Genomic DNA, 20,042 nt, shown 5'->3' with positions numbered 1-20,042 from the left:
TTAACATCAGACATTCCAACACAATCAGGGTACAATATCTGAAATATAAAGTTGTCCAATGTAAATACACAATAAATGTTCAAATAAAGAAAAATACTGATCTTAATTCATGACAATTTTTCTTGCATTAACATCTTTATTTCTTCTCTTAATAACTAATCTGAATTTGAACAAGAGCTATATTCCAAGTATGAGCACCACCATATTTTGGACAAATGTATTTAGTTCTATGCATAAATTACTTACTTTTTCTTACTAAATAAAATATCGCTTCCATCTAAATTTCTTTTTAATCCTTAATTTTCAATAAATATGCTACGTACCTCATTTTTGTGTTACATTTGCTGCCTGGATATTTTACGCTCCATGTGGAGTGTTTGTATTTTCATCTGTATTTCCATTTATTGTGATGCCAGAAATTCATTGGAGTAATCTGCTCAGTTCCACTGTGATAGCTGTTCTCAAAGTTGCCAGCATTTCTCAGCATCCTGGTTAATACATGAATTACTATCAAAAATGAATGCACTATCAAAACAGTTTCCAGTTGCCGTTATGATTAATAACACTGAACTAGAACTTTAATTTTACACTACACAGAATTAAATGTTGTGCAAATCTCCTTTCTCCCTATCTTCATATTTCCATTCTCAAAGCCAGGATCACCCTTACTGCCAGGCATTTTCAGAAATCTCTCAAGGTTTCTTCTATGAACAGTGTGACTCCTATGTGTTTGCTGACAACATGATCATCTCCATGGTGCTATTTTCTACCTGGCAATGTAGTAAGAACAATTCAGTCAAGCTCATAATCACTCAGGCACTTTTTACCACAAATATTCTTGATTATTATACATTAGTTGTTGTATCTGGCTTTCTGTGATGCCCAATATGAAATTAAATCAAATAAAACTTACAGACATTCTACAGAGCTACTTTTGCACTTTATTAGGCTATGGAGGAACATTTTGCAATAGTAACAAACTCACAGAAAAAAGGAGAATTATTTTTTTTTTCAGGAATAGCATGGTCTATTGGGAAACTACAGGATGACAAGGAAACAAGCAAAGCTCTGACAGTGAAAACTACATTGCTGAGAAGGTATATTAAAACAGTATGTATGTACACATTCAGTAAGTGAGACAACAGAGGATGCTATTAATTTGCCACTGAACTAACCCATAAGGAATACTTCTATTCTTATCATATCTCAATTACTTGTATTAGTATTTCTCACTAATCCTTTTGTGTCTCTGTGTTACTTCTGATATGGGCAGTAGTTTCCCAAAGAGACCATGAGTCCTTATAACCCTTCTTCACAAAAAAACTACTTCTACTATGAATAATAAGCAATTAATGCCTAATGTAACTGCCAATTTAGAGGTTATTGATCAAGATCTAAGTGATCAAGATCTAAGATCTTGTTTACTTGTCTTCTAGCTCCACTGTTCTTTTATTGCTTCCTACTACTAGGATATGCATAATAACAACTGGACATGACCTTGCATTTGTTGCTCTTCCTGTGGGTGTGGATATGTTGCATTCTGGTTCGTGCTGTAGGTCACCAGCCCCTGACACTTCTGAGGTCACCGGAAGCCTTCCTTACTCACTGCACTCTGTGCACCAGCCTCCTCTGCTGAGAGCTCTGCTCTCGACTCTGTTGACATTTGTGCTGTTTATTAAGAGCCTGAACCAAAGCTGACTTCATGAAGCAAGTTGAATTGGGAGCATTTTCTATGATTTCACTGCAAATCACAGTAAATAAAAACTGAAATGTCTGAAATGTAGTTGAGAGGATCAGAGCGAACCTGAGAACCTTTTGATCTGATTGTGTGGGATGTGAGAGGAGGAATTCAAAGCTTCCAGGAGTTGATCACACTTAGAGTTAGATGTGAAGGTGCAGTTAAGGGCCAAGATTTTTGTATACACAAGCACAGAGCAACAGGCACACTAGAATTTAAGAAGATTCTCTGGAGCAAGTTTAAATAACAGTTACAAGTTTGTTTGATGAGCAATTTTCAAGACAGGATTCTGAAATCCGGTGTTAGTCTTTAAAGGCCCTTGTAATAGTTGAGATCATATTGGCTACTTCATTCAGGAATTCCTTAGGCTTTGATACAAAAATGGAAGGATAGTATTTACTTCATTTGGAAAAGATTTTATGGTGGCTAACATTTTTATGATAGTCTGCCTCATTCTAGCTTGCCATACGTTTATAGTTCAGCACGACTGAACTTAAGATATTTTCTATCTTTCTTTTTGTCTGTATAAATGACTCAATATTAAAACTAATTCAATTCTTGGCGAGGGCAACTGCTAATTTCCATGTTCATAACCCAGCCCTTTTTACTCAATTACTCCTTAGTCTATGTATTTTTTGCCCTTAGTTGAACTACCTTTATTCATTTACTAACTCACTACAAGTCAGATTAAGATTACCACTTAAATGTTAATGTATTTGTTTAACCTAAATGAATTGCTAGCACATGACATCTCATAATTGGTAAACATACGATGACAACTCAAACCCACCTCTAGGCCTTCATCACACAGGTTTTCCATTTCAGGAAGCTGAAGGGAATGGAAAGAATCCATAAACATTTGAATTTATGAGTATGCTTTGTCCAAGATACTATTCAAGGACCTGATAATTTCAGATTAACAATCACATATCATAGACAACTCAAAGCATAGTTCTAAACACTGAAACACAATCTCTTGCAGCCATATCAATGTTATTGATAAAGTACAAAAACTTTTCATCTTATTTGTTCATAAACATTTGACATAGAGCTTCTCTCTGATGTCAGATAGTTCACCAATTACCAGTAAAATCTGACAGTATTTGTTTTGCTTGAAGTTTTGTAAGTGGTATCTGTGTATACTGCTATAAGGAACACACATAGCCATGACACAATTGTGGTTCCAGACCTAAGGTGGTGTTTAGAAATATTATGTATTATATCAGTTTCAGGATTTCAAGATAGACCTTAAGGACATTAACAGCTAGCTGAAGACTCACGTGTTAGGAGTGAACAGTCTCCATTGATCTTGATGTTTTAATTCCAAGGCCAATTTAAGTATCAGAGAAGTTAGCCATTCCATTACTGATAAAATCTCTAGACACAATCAGATAATACCATTATTTCATAACCTCAAGCTATTACTTCTCACTGTTTCTCAGTTGATTCTCACATGAATTGATTGGCAAACCTCCTCAGTTTACTAGAAGCAACTTCTGCAGTGCTCTTAAGTGTTTTGAATGTAAAACTGTTAAACTTTTAAACCCAAAACTTTTAGTATCATCAGGTAATATCAGTTAAAGACTGGGGATTATAATATAACACACAATAGAGATGCATAAAGAAATATTACATTTCAAAAAACTCTTTTAAGATTTTTACCATTCTAAGGATGGAATAACCTCTGTCAGAATGACAGCTGTTACAGGTAGGAAAATAAGGACAGAATCACAGTATGACAAACAATTAGGCTGGAAAGGGTTTCTGGATGTTATCTAGTTCAACCTCCTGCTTCAAGTCAGTTTAACTGAAAAATTAAATGAGAATGTTCAAGGACTTGTTCAGTCATGTTTTGAAAATCTCCACAGAGGTGGATCCCAAATGCTGTCCGGGAAGCACATCCCAGTGCTTAACCACCCCCACAGTGAAGAATTTTCCGGTGCCCAATTAGAATTTCTCTTGCTGCAACCTGTGATTCTTGCATCTTGGTGTCTCATTGTCACAGACAGCACTGCCTAAGTGCCACTACAATGTATCCCTTCCTCCCTCAACATCACAGCAAGAAACAGATTGAAACAAGAGTCTCTGTATTTTATCTGCCTGGGAATTCAGATATGTTTGGGTTTTCAGCATGCTTTGGGGATGACAATGATGGGGATCCATCATCCCCAACTCTTATATGCCTCTGAAAGAACTAAGAGATGAAGATGGAAGACCACAAACTTAACCCAATACTCTGTTTGAACCAGTTCCTGTCAAGACATGATGTTGAATTAGATGGATCTAGTATAGATACTCCGGTACTTGTATGTTGTTTCTCTTCTGTAGTTGAAACATCTCCAGTTTAACCCAGAGCAGTTGTTCACAATTTATACTTGTATTTGAAGTTTACTGTGTCTATTCCAGGTTTGGAGAAGTGTCAGTGACCATAAGCTTGTGTGCTTTCCACAACAGCATTAGATAATTTGATGAAAGATTTAAGTATTCTTAAAAATCTGAATCATAGATATTCTTAGTTTATGATGGTCACCACTACACTACTATGTTAATTCTGAGGACACCTTCATAAATGCAGAATAAATTACATTTGTTTCATTAATTGTACATGTAAATTAACAATTTCACACTGATTATAAAGCACCAGATTAATGGGAAAACATTTTCTGAGTTCATAGTGCTCATAAGTGAACTCCAGCATTTGCTGTGTACCATTCAGCCAATAAATATTCCCTAATCATAGTACATTTTTGTTTTCTGGACACATATGTGGACACTTAAGAAAACCTTGTATTTGGGGATGGAATATTTCTGGCACTTGTTTGCCACTTATGTCATTGGTAATAACTTCCTTGGCTGTAACTTCATTGGCAGTTTGGGAATCTATCCAGGAAAGAGTAAATCTGCCATTTGTAGTAGCTGCATTCAGACTTATGATGTTAGTACTTTAGAACATTAACATAACTTCCTTTGCTGTTGAGACTTCAATGTGATTTTATTACTTGATAGAGGCTGGTCTATTCCCTAGTTTATTTTTCTCTTCTACTTCTGCCAGTATTACTTTTGATGGCCAGAGGACTCCCAAAGGAACTATGAGACCTTTAATTCTCCCCAAGTTTTAGAATAAGAAAAGGTTTACAAGAAAGATGGGCTTGGGTATATAAAGTTCATGAGAACCACAAGCACCCAAGCAAACACTAGAGTAACATTGAGGACTCCAAGTAACCAGCTCTAGGAAAACTAGCTTCAGGCACTTCTGGGATTGGAAGGAGACAAAGACCTTTCCTCCTTTTGTCAACCTCACCTCCAAGCAGAGAGTTAAATACTAGGCCAAAATTGGGTCCTTGTAAGTGGCAACCCACTGCCACAGTGGTTACAGCTTTGGAAATAAACCATGTGCAAATCAAACAATGATTTGTTCCCTCTAGCCCCATCTCATTTTTCTCTTTCCATGAATTTATTTACAGGACTCACCTTTCTTCTCAATCACAAGGATCTTAGGAGCTGTGAATTCTCCTTTTGACTCAAAGATCCTTATGGCTAAGTAGCAAAAGCCTACATGAAGGGAGGGGATGTCATCCATAGGGACCTTGAGAATTTTGAGACATGGGCCAATGCAAAGTCCATGAAGTTCAACCAAAAGAAATGCAAGAGAAATGCCTACACCTGGGTCATGGCAATCCTAGGCACCACTAGAGGCTGGGCAGAGAAGGGATTGAGAGCAGCCCTGTGGAGAAGGACTTGGGGGTGATGGCTGATGAAAACTCAACAGAAGCTGGTGGCGAGTGCTCACAGCCCAGAAAGCCAAGTGTGCCCTGGGCTGCATTCAAAGCAGCGTGGCCAGCAGGGTGAGGGAGGTGATTCTACACTTCTACTCCACTCTTGTGAGACCCCACCTATAGTGCTGCATCCAAATAGAGTAGCTTATTATTACTTAATTTGAAAAAGATTTACTGAGGGTAGGATGCCTGCTTTTCCATATTAATTTGTAGTTTTCTGTCTCATTTTTCTCTCTGCTACTTTATGAAAGGTGTCAATTTTGTATCACTACCCATCAAGCTTTGTTATAAATGCAGCACAGCTCCTTTTATATTCATATCTGTAAAAGCACATTTCCTCTAATTTTAAGATTAGTGTGTGAAGTCTCCGTGCTTATGCTTTAGATGAGATGGCCATGGATTTGTAAATAGTATGACTCTTCAGGACTATATTATTTCTTCATCTGTTAAAATCTAATAAAAGTTCAACTCATAGGTATCATGAATTGTATAAACATCCACTGCTTCCAAATCAATGTTCCCTTTAGTAAATCTAAATGAAATCTTACTAAGCATGCAGTAGGAATAGAAATATAATTCATATAAGTATTTATCCTTAATAGTCATCCCTACAATAAACTTTTGGACTGGGGCCATTCCGTATGTTCTAATAATCTTTTATCTTCTGCTTGTATTCAGCTAGATTTGGCATGATGATCTGTCAATACAAAAAAAAGTTTCAAAACTGCAAATGGATGGGAGTGGCAGGGATGATCATCCATCAGCACCATCATCTCACCTGGGTACCCTAGTACCCAGGTCACTTAAGACAATCATTCTAAGATGGTGGCATCAAACATATTGTGTTGTAGATGTTGATCCTTTTCTCTCATGTAGTTTAGGAATGAGCTATGTCTAAGAACTTCTGTAGTTTTGAGACTTTATGAATCAGTTGGATTACAGTAAAACAATTCCAAACAATAGGATGCTTCAACTGATCCTGCCCAATGCTGCATTTTCAATGGCAAAAGGAAAGGCTGTTTAGGTGAATGAGGGCTGCCCAATTTCTGCAGTTCCTTCCCCTCAACTGCTGCAGTTCCACAGCTCTAGGAGTAAGGATACTGAAGCACATTCTCCTGCCTCATACATTTACAATAAAGTTTTATAGCTATTGTTCAGAATTTGTCTTACTGCCTATTAAGCTTGCTCATACCGACTGCTTCCACTGATGCCTGTGGCTGCAGGACACAGAAGTTTGCTACCTGCTAGGTAAAAACATTCTTTATTTTGGCAGCTAACAGTTTCCAAAATGCATTACCCAAGTTAGGTTTTATGAACTGTCTGGTCTAGTATAGCTACTGGAGAGTTTCAATTGATAAATTGTAAGGGAGAGGGAAAAAACCTTTTCTTGTACAGATACTAATGAGGCAAAAAAACCTAGATACTTTCCTTTATGCAGATGTCCTTATTTAGAAAGCTATTATTGGTCTCATTACAGTTTTTTGTTTATGCTAAGCCTGTACTCAACCACTTAACTTCTCTAGACGACACAGGCTTGTAAATTTTGTGTAATAAAAGTGCAACCAAATTCAGTCAAGGTCAAAAGAAGCTTTGTGACCATTCATCTACCTTCCTACCCTTTCATAAATAATTTTAGAAAATAGATCTGCTCTTTTAAAAATTTAGATAGCCTCACCTTCTTATGGATAACCACAGAAACAGGTTCTCTTTCCTGACTACCTATTTTCATGGGATAAAAAGTGCTGTATACTAACCATGAAGTTCTATGTACATTTTAAAATTTTGCTTTTAAAGTGGTTTTCACCCATTTTTCCCCATCAAAACCAGGGAAATTCTTTTTTTTTTTTTTTGAGTGTGAGAAGAGTCTAATAATTTAATCCAGATGCTCCTTTGTCTATAAAGGGTAGTCCATGAGTATGTTAACACCAACTATTTCCTCTTGTGCATTCCACTACCTGAATTAACTGCACAGGAAAAAAAACACTCCCTGATGGCCAGACTTACACACTTACATGCATATAAATATATAAATATTGCCATGCAGATATTGCATATTTTTACTGTTTCCTTCTCAGACACCATCATCAAGATGTCACAGCATAGGCCACATCACACACTATAAGCAGTATAGTTTAGGAAAATGAGTTTGTGCTTAAAGCCAGACTGGATGAGCTATTGCTAATAAAGCCTAACTGTCAGGGTTATACTGCATTGTCTTAAATGCCTGAAAAAAGAGCTGCCTGCAGTCAAGCACCAGAGTATGATCTGGACAAAGTCTACAAAAAGTCGAAAATTAAAAAGCCCCTCAGTGTGTTTGTTATACACATGGGATGTGCTGACCTGTTGGTGGTTGCAAGATGCTGCTGAAGAGATGGTGTTTTCAAAGAGGGCTCTCCAAGGTTTCTCCACGTGCATTGCCATGCGGCCTGCCCAGCCTGCTGCTGGAGAGAAGAATGAAGCAGGAAGGCCCAGGTGCATCGCTGCCAGGTCGGGGGGCTCTACCTGTGTCTCTCACTCAAGACATCAAGAGCAAAAGAGCCATTTCAAAGCAACTGAGCTATGGAAAAGGGGCTTGTCCATATATCCGACTTTAAAGGTCTCAAACGGGTGTCGCTCCCTTGCCGTGACTTGCTCCACCGGAGTTAATCTGGAAACCGTGGCTCGAGGCCGACGGGTTTATTTTTTCTTGAAGCCAACATTTACTTTGAGTTTAATCTCCCACGCACACCCCGCTCCCGGGCCCGCCGCGGGGCAGCCGGTGCCTTGGCTCGGGTCGCTCCTGCCCCGCGGGCTCCCGCGGCTGCCGGCCGGGCCGGCGGGCAGGGCAGGGCAGCGCAGGATGGGCCGGGGCGGGGGGCCCGGCGCGGCCCGGGGAAGGCGCTGCCCTTCGCTCCGCCGGAGAGGGCCGGGCTTCCCCAGTTCAGACAAGTCCTCGCCCCGCTCCCGCGGCGGCGGGTTTGGTGCGACACCGTCCTGACATGTTGTAACTGGTTTCCACACCCACCGCGCCTGAGAGCGACGGGAAGTACCTGCGATGAGCGCTGCGCCGCCGTGACTCGCCGCCGCCGCGCTCGCAGCAGCCGGGTCGAGCCGCCCCACCGCTCCGGAGGCGAGACCCCACGCGGGGCACCGGCGCAGTAAGTGGGTCTCCCCTCAGTCTCCCCCGGGAAGGGACGGGAGAGGGGCAGGGCAGGGCAGTTCCCCGTGCCGCCAGCATCCCGCTCGGCGCCGCGGGGCGTTTGAGCGGGGCGCGCGGGTCGCGGGGCGCGGGCGGCGGCGGCGGCGGGGGCGCTGCGGCCGCGGGCGGGGGCGGCGCGGGGGCCGGGCGCGGCGGGCGCCCCGCGGGCGCGCCTCCCGCGGCTCCCACGCCGCGCTCCCTCCCGGGGCCGCCGGGCCGGGGGCGCCACACGTGCGGTGTCGTCCAGCGGAGCGCCCGCTGCGCTTGTTCTGCCTGGAAAGTTAACTTTCTGGTTGAACGAACGAAGCCACCCCCGCCAAAGGAAAAAAAAAAAAAAAAAAACCGCTGCAAAACGAGCAGACAAACAAACAAGAGAAAGAGAAAAGAAGGGAAGCATCAGGAACGCTTGCGGTGTTGTTTTTCACTTGGATTTGATGCCTTTTGTATTCACAGAAAATGTAATTTCATTAATAATTAAATATTGGCCTGTCAGTGCTTAATGTAAGGTAATTATTATTTATTCTTGATACAATTCTTTAATAGAAAGGTTGGTGGAAGGCAGGTGTCATAAAACGCCTGTTTGTTCTGTTAGAGTTTGGTCATGCCAGGCCCTTAAGCCGTGAGGAGGCTCCTTGGCCGAGCCGTGGGCCAGATGTTCAGGTGGATGCCCCAAAAACCATACCTGAGAGTATGCAACAGCTTGCAACAAGCTGTTCCCGAGGTTTAAATTTCCTGGCAAGATTGCGACTTTATGCAGAAACTGTCAAAGTAATCACATTTCCATTAGAAAAGTGATAAGGACATCCTGAGGAAAGCACCATGGCCATGCCCTTGCCAAGGACCGGCTGTACAAGCCTGAGGTTAGAGCTGCTCCCTAAAGTTGCTGAATAGGAAATTTTTTAAATCCTGTGAATATTAGTATGGCAGGGAAGCTCCTTGTCTCTAGTACTAGTCTGGAACCCCTGTAGAATGTTGCATAATTTTATTTAGTGGACATTTGTCATCTGCTGCATTTTTGAAGTCTGGGATATTCTCCAAATCTTTCTATATAAAGGCATAGTTACTTCTTTCTCATAGAAAAAGGTCTTTTCTTGCTGGGTTCCTGGTAATGGCATTAGAAAGGTCTGAGCCTGTTAACAGAAAGACAAGACGATCACATCAATACAGGATTCAGAATTTGTGATCTTCAGCAGAAGATCCAGTTTTAGCAGCTCCATTTGAGTTTAAATTCAATTTAAGGCCATTAATAGCACTTACTAAAAAAGTTTTAAGTGGCTCATCCCTGTGTTCAAGTAGAGAAGGTGGTTGATATGCTGGGCTGGGATGAACAGACAAGGTTGTTTCTCAGAGGATGAACGACAACTTTCCTGGTGCTGGTAAAATTTGTGATCATATACTTAAAGTGTGATAAAGATCTGTAAGCCTCCAGAGATGGGCCTCATTCTGCACAACCTTGCTAATGTAATTGTTGACCTGAGGAGGACCTTTCAAGAATCAAGTTTATTATGCAGAAATCACAGTACATGGTTGAAGAAGACATCAAAAAGTTATTAAGAATTTTGTCCAAACCTCTAGCGTTCTATGCAGAATTGTATGGTTTCAAGGGTTCAGTTTCTGCACAGTAGCTCTTACCTTCTAAGGAGAAAAATACATCTGTAAAGACATCTAGAGCTTTTGTCAAGTACACCTGAAGCCACTGTTTTAATTTGGGAGTTCTCTTTTGTTTCATATGAATGTATCTCATGCTGATGTCCTTAATTTCAAATACCAGGATTAAAATTTTTTCATTTGTCTCAAGTGTTCTGTGATTTATTTCCATGCTGGCAAATTTTACATTTGCTTTCTTAAATTAATGTGCACTGCTTTAAGCTTCTTTTGTAAACAGCACTTGTTAATCAGACATCAACTTCAAAGATGTTCACTGTAAAATGACTGTTCTTGTTTGGAAGATGTTGCACCAGAAGTCTCACCTTTTCACGGTTACTTATATTTATACCCTGCTTTCAGCATAAGTCTGAGCGTAAGTTGCTGTATTTGACCTATTCCACACTTAATTAATTCATTATGTTCAATGAAAAGTCAAGCAATATACTGTACTATTGTGAAAAACAAATGAAAGAACCAAACCAAATAAATGCATGTGAGGCAGAACACATATGTACTAATTTCTTTATTTTTTATTTGTTCATAACATTCAATATTTAATATTGCACAATGTTACATATTAACTATAGTCCTATTCCCTTAAGCTGTTTTCAAAGGACAGAATAATAATAAGAAAAAATCAGTTCAGACAGGCTTTTGAAATAAACACATATTTCACAACTGTATGTATGTAGTCAGTGGAAAAATTTCTATTTTAGAAGTATATCCTTTCCAAAGTAGTGAGAATTTTTGAAATATCTTTCACTTGCCTTTGTAAAATCGTATTTATTCTTACATGTCGTAATAAGACTGACTTTTAAGACTGACTGTGTTACTGCAGTGACTAGAGAATGATTTGTCCTGGAGGGCCCTAAAAGAGGGGTGTGTTGGAATCTCAATGAAGTCACCTGTATTACTGTTCAGACTCTTGAGAACAACTCAGCTGAGTACCTGCATTTTGTACTCTTGGTTGTTCTTCATTCTGTATCTAAAATGTCTTGAAAACCTGGTCCAGACGATTGGGCCGGTCCTGATGTGTTTTAATTTTACAATATGTTAAGAGTTTAATCTTTGAATCTGTCTTACCTTTACTGTATGCTTAGTGCTCCTTCACCTTCCACCACAGGCTGTCTCTGCCTCTGGGAGAAGGGAAATGGTATTACTCCTGTTTTATCACATTAATTTCTTCTTGTGAGAGCAGTGTAGAATGAAGCCCTGAGTAGCTGTCAGAGGAATACATGTAGTTCTTAGTTTGGGGGAGAGCAGTAAGATCCCTTTCGTGTTCTGCTTTCCAGTTCACCACAAAGAGCTACTTTTGAAGCAGCCAGGAACACTCCTTTCCCCCAGGCTCGAAAGCAATCCTATCTGGGAAGATCTGCCCTGCTACTTGGCTGAGAGACAGGATTCAAATGGAATTATTCCATATGACATGCTGATACCAGCTTCAGATCTGGATTTTTATTTCTTGGTCTTTTTTTAACCTCAGACTTCCCAAGTTCCTTATAAATCTTGGTTTAATTGAACATTTAATTGGGTTTTGAACTATCAGTAGATATGGAGATTTTTATTTTCATTCCTTTAAGTTAATATAGCTAATTTGCATTTCCTTTTGGGAAGGTTTAAACTATTCCCAACAGAGAGTGGAAAGCAATTGCACTGTTTGCAAAAATATCTGGAAGGTCTTGATGGGAAGAGGGAATTAAGTTACATTTATACATTAAGTTACATTAAATGAAATCAGAACTCCATATGACTATTTGCTATTATACTGCTATACTATTAATTAGGCTTGTAGGGAAACCCAACGTTAACTTTCAAGCTATCAGGCTTTTTTAACTATTCTGCCTTTGTTGGATGTTCTTCCTAAATCTGCATGAAGCTTTCTCTTAAGCTTCATGCCCTAGCCCTGGAAGATGTGCTACCAGCTTTCTGTTTTACATGACTATGCTGATGCTGCTGTCATGAAACACCTTCCCCCCCTTTTTTTTTTTGTGAGTTACTGAGGGTTGCCAAGGTGTGAAGGAAGAAACATTGGGTATTTGTTCTCCCTCTTTCTTAAATCTCCAATGTGCAGCACAAAGCAACCCTCTCAGATCTTGCTAAATGAAATAAAAAAGTATAAGAATGAATTTATAAAACATCAGCAGTAAACAACTTGTTATTAATGTTTTGAAAAAAAAAAAAAAAATATTAAAGCAGCCGCTCCTTTTGGCAGAAGGAATGAGCAGGGTGGAAACTCGACATCAAATTGCTGATTCAGAGTTTGATCCCAGATGTGGGAGGATAAATCTTTCTGGAGTTCCTCATAACTCACTGAAATGAGGTAGGCTGGTCCTGCTTGGGAGCAACAAATGGGTTAGATCAGCATGGGAGAACAGATAGATAAGGAGAAGTACCTGAATGACTGTGGTTTCAAAGAAGCCAAAGGAAAGAGATGTGTTGCAGAGACAGTAATGTAGCAAAAAGTAGGAAATTTAATTGCTTTCTGAAGTGTTTCTTTGGACAGTACTCAGACAGTTGTTGCAAAGGGGGTTTTGAAACACAGCCTGTGATAGTGTATTGGAACATGCATTGGGTGTGTATTGGTGTTACTGGTATGGATATTCAGTGTACTATGAGCTCTGACACAGCTTGTAATATCAACTTACTAAAATCACTGAATTATGTGTTTGCTTTATGTAAAAGCTCTTTATCTCTTTAATATAATATTATCTATCTATTTACTATTTATCTATCTCTTCAATATTTAATTTTTGGCAATAGTAGTCCTTGAGCCTTTTCAAAATATTTTTAAACTATTGGAAAATGCTAGAAAAACTTCGAGTAACTTTACCAGAAGAGTATTTCAGTTAATAACTGTGTGTGTGCCATAGTTATCTAGAAATATTTTCATTGCTTTTTTATTTATTTTCTCTTCGCAGATACATTTCATCTGCTCATGAATGGACTCTTAAAAGACTTTACACAAAATACATATGAAAATGGAAACTTCATCTTTGCTGTCCTCCTTACATGATGAATGCAGATCAGACAACTATATTGAACCTCATTACAAGGAATGGTACCGAATAGCTATTGATGCTCTGATTGAAGGAGGTTTAGAAGCCTACAAAGAATTTCTTTCCAAAGAGAGATGTTCAGAGTTCCTAGCGGATGAGGAAATTGATTATATTTTGAACAATGTTCACAAACTTCCCCAAAACACAATTTATTCCTCTAACCATGCTATTGATGACACCTCTTCCTCGGGAACCTACTGGCCCATTGAATCAGATGTGGAAGCTCCAAATCTTGACTTAGGTTGGCCCTATCTGATGCCTGGAATTTCTGGTGGCACAAATATTGATCTGCTTTTTCATCCACCACGAGCACAGCCTTACACCATAAAGGAAACTGTTCGGAAGATGATACGAGATGCAAGAAAGGTAAACATGAAAAATAATATTGGGAAAAAAGTGGCAATAATATTAATCTAGTTGGTATTTTATTACATGGGTTTTTTTTATTTTTGTCTGGGCAGGAAAAAATTATCTGGTTGCTCACAATTCAGTAGGAAAGGTTTTCCCAGACTGAGATCAGTCCTTTGGTGTCAACATGCACCAGTGTTATTAACCTTAATTCAGAGGGATTGAGGGTTAATTGGAGGGATTAATTAATACTACCATTATGATGAATAATTACCATTTTACTGTAATGCTGACCACTGCATGAGAATTTTGTAGATAATCAGCACACCTCTTCTTTGACCTCAGTTGAATATACATTGATACAACTCTGTATAACTTCAGGATTTATACTAATGTTTCTGTCTTGCATCAGAGGGAACATGCATTGGTTTGGCATGGCAGACAGTTACAAGGAAACAACACCTTGGTGTTCATCTGACTCCTGTACCTTGAGAGTCTGGTTTTGTGATTTTGGCATGTCCTTGCAGAAATCAAACTCTGTCCTTGCAGAAATCAACTCTGAATGAAAAAAAACAAACTAGACTAAGCAACAAGGAAATAGATCTTGTTTGTGTATCTTGCCTTCATTTCTGATTAATGACTAGAAAATTTGCACATTTTTCCAAATGTACCTGTCTCCACTTAGGAGCACTTATATCTTGAGTTTCCTATAGCACACCCAGCTTACACCTTAGTGACAGAATGTTGTATGTACAAACCACTTTTGCCATCAGCGTGTCAGTTTAAAACTTTTAAGTTTTAAATTTTTAAAACAATGTCAGTTAAAAAAATCAGAAGAAGTATTAGTTTCAGAAGTATTTCTGGCAGGTATGTCACACTCACAAATTTTCCCCATGAAAAACAGTTGTGTTTTGCATGACTCTACGAGCTTTAAATTGGTGGAATGGGCTCTATCTCACATATGTCTGTAAACACTTCAGTGGCTGAAATATGTGTGTAAATGTGCAATAGAAACAGACTGAACAGAACAGGGCAGGGCAGGGAAGGACTGCGTCTTTTTACAATGTCTCTGCTATATTTAGATAAAGCATATAATTTGTTGCCATAATAGAGTTATCACTAGGCCTTTTATCCTACAGTTTATAATTTAGAATGACTGTATGCCCAAGGAAGAGTTCATTAATTCTCTCCCTCTTTATCCCTTTCTGAGTGAGATTTGATGCTTTCTGATTTGGTATGTAGTGAGACCTGATTGTAAATTGCCCAAAATACTCTTTCAACTGCAGCTCCTGACCTACCAATGTATCCACTGTAGGGGAAACAACTAAAACACTGTTAACTCTTTCGAGAAGACTAGTTCAGTTTTCCTTCAAAGTCTTGAGATGCCATGAAGTGGCATTCCCCCTTAGTTGCTCCTTTGATGCAGCTGTAGAAGAAAATGAGGTGTGCTTCTTGCTTTGCTTTGGAAGAAGGTTGAATGCATAGTATGTTGCTCCCTGATGTGCTTATGTTGCTTACACTTTATGAAGAGGATGTTTTATGTGTGTCACTGTCAAATGTAACAGCTGAAAGGTTTGTTTAGCTGATCAACACAACCTCAACAACCATAACACTTTTGATACAGTGATATAGATTGGTTGCTTCAGGGACCAGCAATTAAATCTGAGACATAGTGTTGTTCAGCCTCTTTTGTCTGCAGATGCATAGAAAAGTTTGAAATATTTCTAAGCAAGGTAAAGTATTTAAATCATGCTTACAGTAGGTAAGCACTTTGTAAACAGCCTAGTGCACTTCTCCTAAGCCACTTACAAAAATGTGGTTATATTAAACAGGGTTCTTTGTTATGTAGTAGTGGAGATGTATAGTCTTGCAACTATTCAGAGGCAATAGGATAATGTTACACATGAAAAACAGAAACCTGTAAAGAATAAATCAGGAAATCATATTCAGCCAACACAGCATTAAGCTGTGGGAAAAAATAATCTTAGGGAATTTCAGCAAACTTCTGTGTGAAAATAAACAGGCTGTTGGAGGTGGGCATGTTCATACCACTTAAATTCAAGCACCAAGACTGAGTGTCAGAGTTCAGGCATTGATTTCCCTGGGCTACCAGAGATCTTGGTGTAGTAGGAAACCAGCTCCTATAAGGGCAAGGCAGAGAATATTTCTGCACTGATTCGCTCCATGAAGGAACCTATCTGATGTTTTTTTATATGTATAAACTATCCCAAAAATTCACGAAGGAGACTGAGACACTTGAAACCTAGATGCTTGCGAATATTGGGATATATATATAAGGATAAGATGACACTATTAGTGGACTTATTCTTGACCTCTTTCATGCTTGATGCATCACAGTGTCACTCCTTAAAATGATTATTATGTATGTTAATTTTGACCTTAAGAAGATGTTGTAAACAACATTAAGCAACTTGCTTGCTGACTGATTTTTTCCTGACTAAAGAAATCATTTGTAAGGCCATGCTACACTAGAATAAAACCAGTGACTATAGAGAAGTATTGTAATAAAATCTTGTCACGTATTTCTTGAATACACAAGCAGCATAAAAATTACAGACATCACCTTCAATGTAAAATACAGGTGATGTAATAATGGAATTCTTACAGAAAAGGATCAATACTGTTAAATCCCAGAAAAATGAGCTAATAACCATTTTAAAGAGATGAATCCATGCTTGTGATATATGTTTCTGAAGGTTTGTTAGAGCAGGGAAACTGTATTGTACACAGCATGGCATTACATTGTTACCTGTATACTATAGCACTTCTGTGGGATAGATGTGGTGTTAGCAGAGTGCCTTAGGTAAAACCAAGATGTCAACAAGATGGGCTTACAGTTGGTGTAACTAGACCTCATCTCTAAATGATACAGCTTGCCAACCACCCTCCTCTGTCAACATAACCTGTGCTCACACAAGGAGGCTGTTTGGTGTGACTGTGTCAACTGGGGAGACACGAGTCTTTTTCACATGTTGATATAACCAAGCACTGCAAGGTCTGTCTGACCTTAATGATAGAGACTTTTGTAAACAAGGTTTAGCCTTATTTCTCTTATGTTTTAGAGGCTTCTACCTTTAATCATTGGCAGGTTTCCGGCTTCTCTGAGGCTTGAGGTGCTCCTACATCCTGACTCATCACAGCTGAGCTGTCTGAACAGCAACTGATAATGTTTAGCAGTTTTTACTGAGAAGATTATTCATCTGGGAAATGATATCAAGATTATTACTCATCTGTGCCAGGTTGTAGAGGGTTGACATGGTTAACATGAAAGTTCCCTCTTTTAGAACACTGTAATACAGAGACTTCAATAATGAAGTGTTCTCTCCCTCCGTGACTTTTCATAAGAGTTGCCTCAAAACCATCAGTTAGGAGTTTGTACATGTGTGCAAGAAATCGCTTTTACTATTTTCTCAGGTGTGATTGACAGGGTGAGGCAAGGCACAGAGCACCAAAGGGACCTTCTGGCAGTGTGTTTTTATTTTTTACGGTAACTAGATTCCTCTGTCAACCATGGAGACGTTCTTACACCATTTTAGAGAGAAGGCACAGTTCAGACTAACATCCAAATAAGAATCTGCTCCTCCTGGAGAGAATTAAAACCTGTTTTTTAAAGAACCATGTTGTTTAGACAACCCAAGGGTTACTAGCTTGTAGCACATGCCAGAAAACACTTGAAGAATCCTGACATACTTTTGGGATTTATGATGGAATGTATGAGGCAGCACATTATTCAAAAAATATGCAATACTTTTCACTGATTTTATTTTATTCAGATAGACTAGCAGTCATAAGCCTGGGTTCACAACGTCAGTGATATTTGTAAGAATTTTTAAAAAATATAATTGCTTAGAAACTTAACTAAAAATTTGAATGTTTAGTGTATTATTATTTGGAAAATAAAAAAAGGCAGTTGTTTTTGCTGAAATACTCATGATTGGTGTTTTTAATGAGAAAAGTTGCAAAACTTGGACCCTTGGGAAATAATGACATTAAGCATTGTGAATCAGTGTAACTTGTTATTAGTCTTGCTGGACATTGTAGGTAAGCACTTAGTCAAAAAGGTGTTCCTTTGAATTCTTGTGAGAAAGAGTTATGTACAAAATGTCTGCATTGTTTTCTAAAACAGTGGACCTCATCAAATAAAATCAGTTGATTCATTTTGCAAATATATAAAAAGGAAAATGCCTTCTTTTGTTTTTTTATTCTATTTTGTTGTGAATTGTTTCAAGCAAGAGTGAGTTGTATTACAGGAAAAATATTCATTATTAATTCGTTATTATTTGCTATTAATTATTCATTATTGTTCATTATTAATTCACTATTATGTACTGTTAATCTCATTTGGTCATGTGTATAATATAATAATAATTGTCTAGTACTGGCTCCAGTCTAGTATGAAAGAAAATCAAATTCTTACATGCTTATATGAAGAATAATGTTTCTATAAGGAGAAAACTTGTAGAATATGGATGTGTTGAGCAATCTTTTATTTCTCTTTCACCAGTACTCTTTGCCAACTATTTTAAATATAATTTGAACGCAGACTGGAACAATGATAATGAATTGTGCTTGTGGCAGGGCTTGTCTTAGCTCACTAATTGCATCAGTTCAAGCAGATGAGAGAGGGGCTGCACCTTTTTGTATGCAAAAACCAGAGCAATCTGCTGAATTCAGGGAGAAAGAATAGATAAATACAGTAGTTGTCCCACTCAGACATTTTCTGTATTATCTCTAAAGTGTTAGATAATTAGTGGATATAATTTTTTAAGATGAGAGTAACACATAGAAATACTCAGTTTCCGGCTGAAAACCTATAGGCAGCATTTTCCCTGCCAAGATATTCTGCCCCACAAGGATTTCAGCAGGTGCCTTTTGGTTCAGCTGCTGTGCTGAAGGGTGAATTCATCATTAACTTCCTCTCAACATCTGTTAAAAGACTTCCTGATGGTTGAAAACTAGCATGGCAGTCATGTGTATGGTTTCCAGGTGAAACATAGTTTTCAGTTTGTTAGATTTATTTCAGAAAGTGACATCGTGTCCCATTTTTTCTAATTGCACTGAGTACATGCCGTGTGTTGGAAGAGGACTTATCTTACTCTTGTTGCTACTGTGTGACCCAGTATCATTTTTTGTCATCACAAAGTAGTGCTGCTTACTACTTTGTAATTATTTCAGGCATTTTCTCTGCTTGGATTTGCCTTCAGAGTCTTCACATTGTTTTACCTGCCTGTCCCTTTCTCTCCCTGCTGTCCTGCTCTCCCCACGTAAGGGTAGTCCCAGAGCAGTCACAGCAGTGCCAGCAGAGATGACTGCCATTGATGGGACACATCTGCAAGCAATTTTATAATCTGGAAAACCTGGGACTTTTGTGAAATCCAGTTCTTAACGTGCTCTAAACATGAAACCCACGATTTTTCCTGGTAGTGCTCCTGTTACTTGGGGAGGATACAAAAGTGAAGAGCAAGCAGAGTGCAGAGCCTGGGGATTGATTCCAACTAATTTTTAATTAGTTGTGGTAGTTTTGTATTCACAGGTTTCTATCTTTGCAAGACTTTTGACATCTTCAATACTCTTATTAAAAGACGTAATTAAATAATTTATAAGTATTGCCATTTTTATGTCAGAACTGTGCTGATGTGTTATCAAAATACCACACCTCCATGATGAATTTAAAAATAGATTAAGGAAGATTAAAGGCCAGATATTGCAGGCAGCTGTATTTCTTTATTAATGTCTGTCTCATTCACATACATATGAGAAGTAAACATACACATATGCTTTGTAGCAGTTCCTTTCATTAAAACATTTTCTCTCTTTGACATAAATCTTTGTCAGTCAAAACAAAAGTACCATTAAGAAGTCATTTATGCTTTTTGCACATTCAGTAGATTAAAGTGTTTATCATATTCAGCAATAACTTTGTACTACATTATGCTGAAGCAGTTACAGATCAAAATATGCTATAAATACAAAACCATTGATTTAAAATAATTTTGCCCAGGCAGAATGCTTCTTTCACTGCCCAGACTAGTGTATTTGAGTTTTGTCTCTCTCCTTTTCTTACTTGTCCAAAAAATACTGGTAATGTTGAAGTGCTATTTTTGTTCATCTAAATTCCTCTCCTGAAGAGATCTCCATTTTTTCTGTTTTTTTTTTCAGCCAGGAAACAATCTTGCCTGAAGAACTATAGCTCTAATCACATTCATAAATCCATAAGCCCTTTTTCATCTTTTGCAGTTTTAGGATAGCTTTTGAACTCACGATACCTTTCCAACACA

The 20,042-nt window shown here is 38.6% G+C and overlaps 1 protein-coding gene across 1 annotated transcript in view; it reads left to right on the top strand.

Moving 5' to 3' along the window:
- The first annotated feature begins 8,562 nt into the window (after positions 1-8,562).
- Positions 8,563-20,042, top strand: part of FAM83B (family with sequence similarity 83 member B) — a 49,314-nt gene continuing 37,834 nt past the window's right edge. The window contains exons 1-2 of the mRNA XM_053939785.1: positions 8,563-8,651; positions 13,258-13,761. Of these exons, the coding sequence (XP_053795760.1) occupies positions 13,312-13,761 (450 nt within the window). The 5' untranslated portion in view covers positions 8,563-8,651; positions 13,258-13,311. The remainder of the gene's footprint in view (positions 8,652-13,257; positions 13,762-20,042) is intronic.

This window comes from Vidua chalybeata, chromosome 3, assembly GCF_026979565.1.
Source record: "Vidua chalybeata isolate OUT-0048 chromosome 3, bVidCha1 merged haplotype, whole genome shotgun sequence".
Lineage (NCBI taxonomy): Eukaryota > Metazoa > Chordata > Aves > Passeriformes > Viduidae > Vidua > Vidua chalybeata.
Note: the sequence above shows the minus strand (reverse complement) of the source record. Positions and strands in the feature narration are given on the sequence as shown.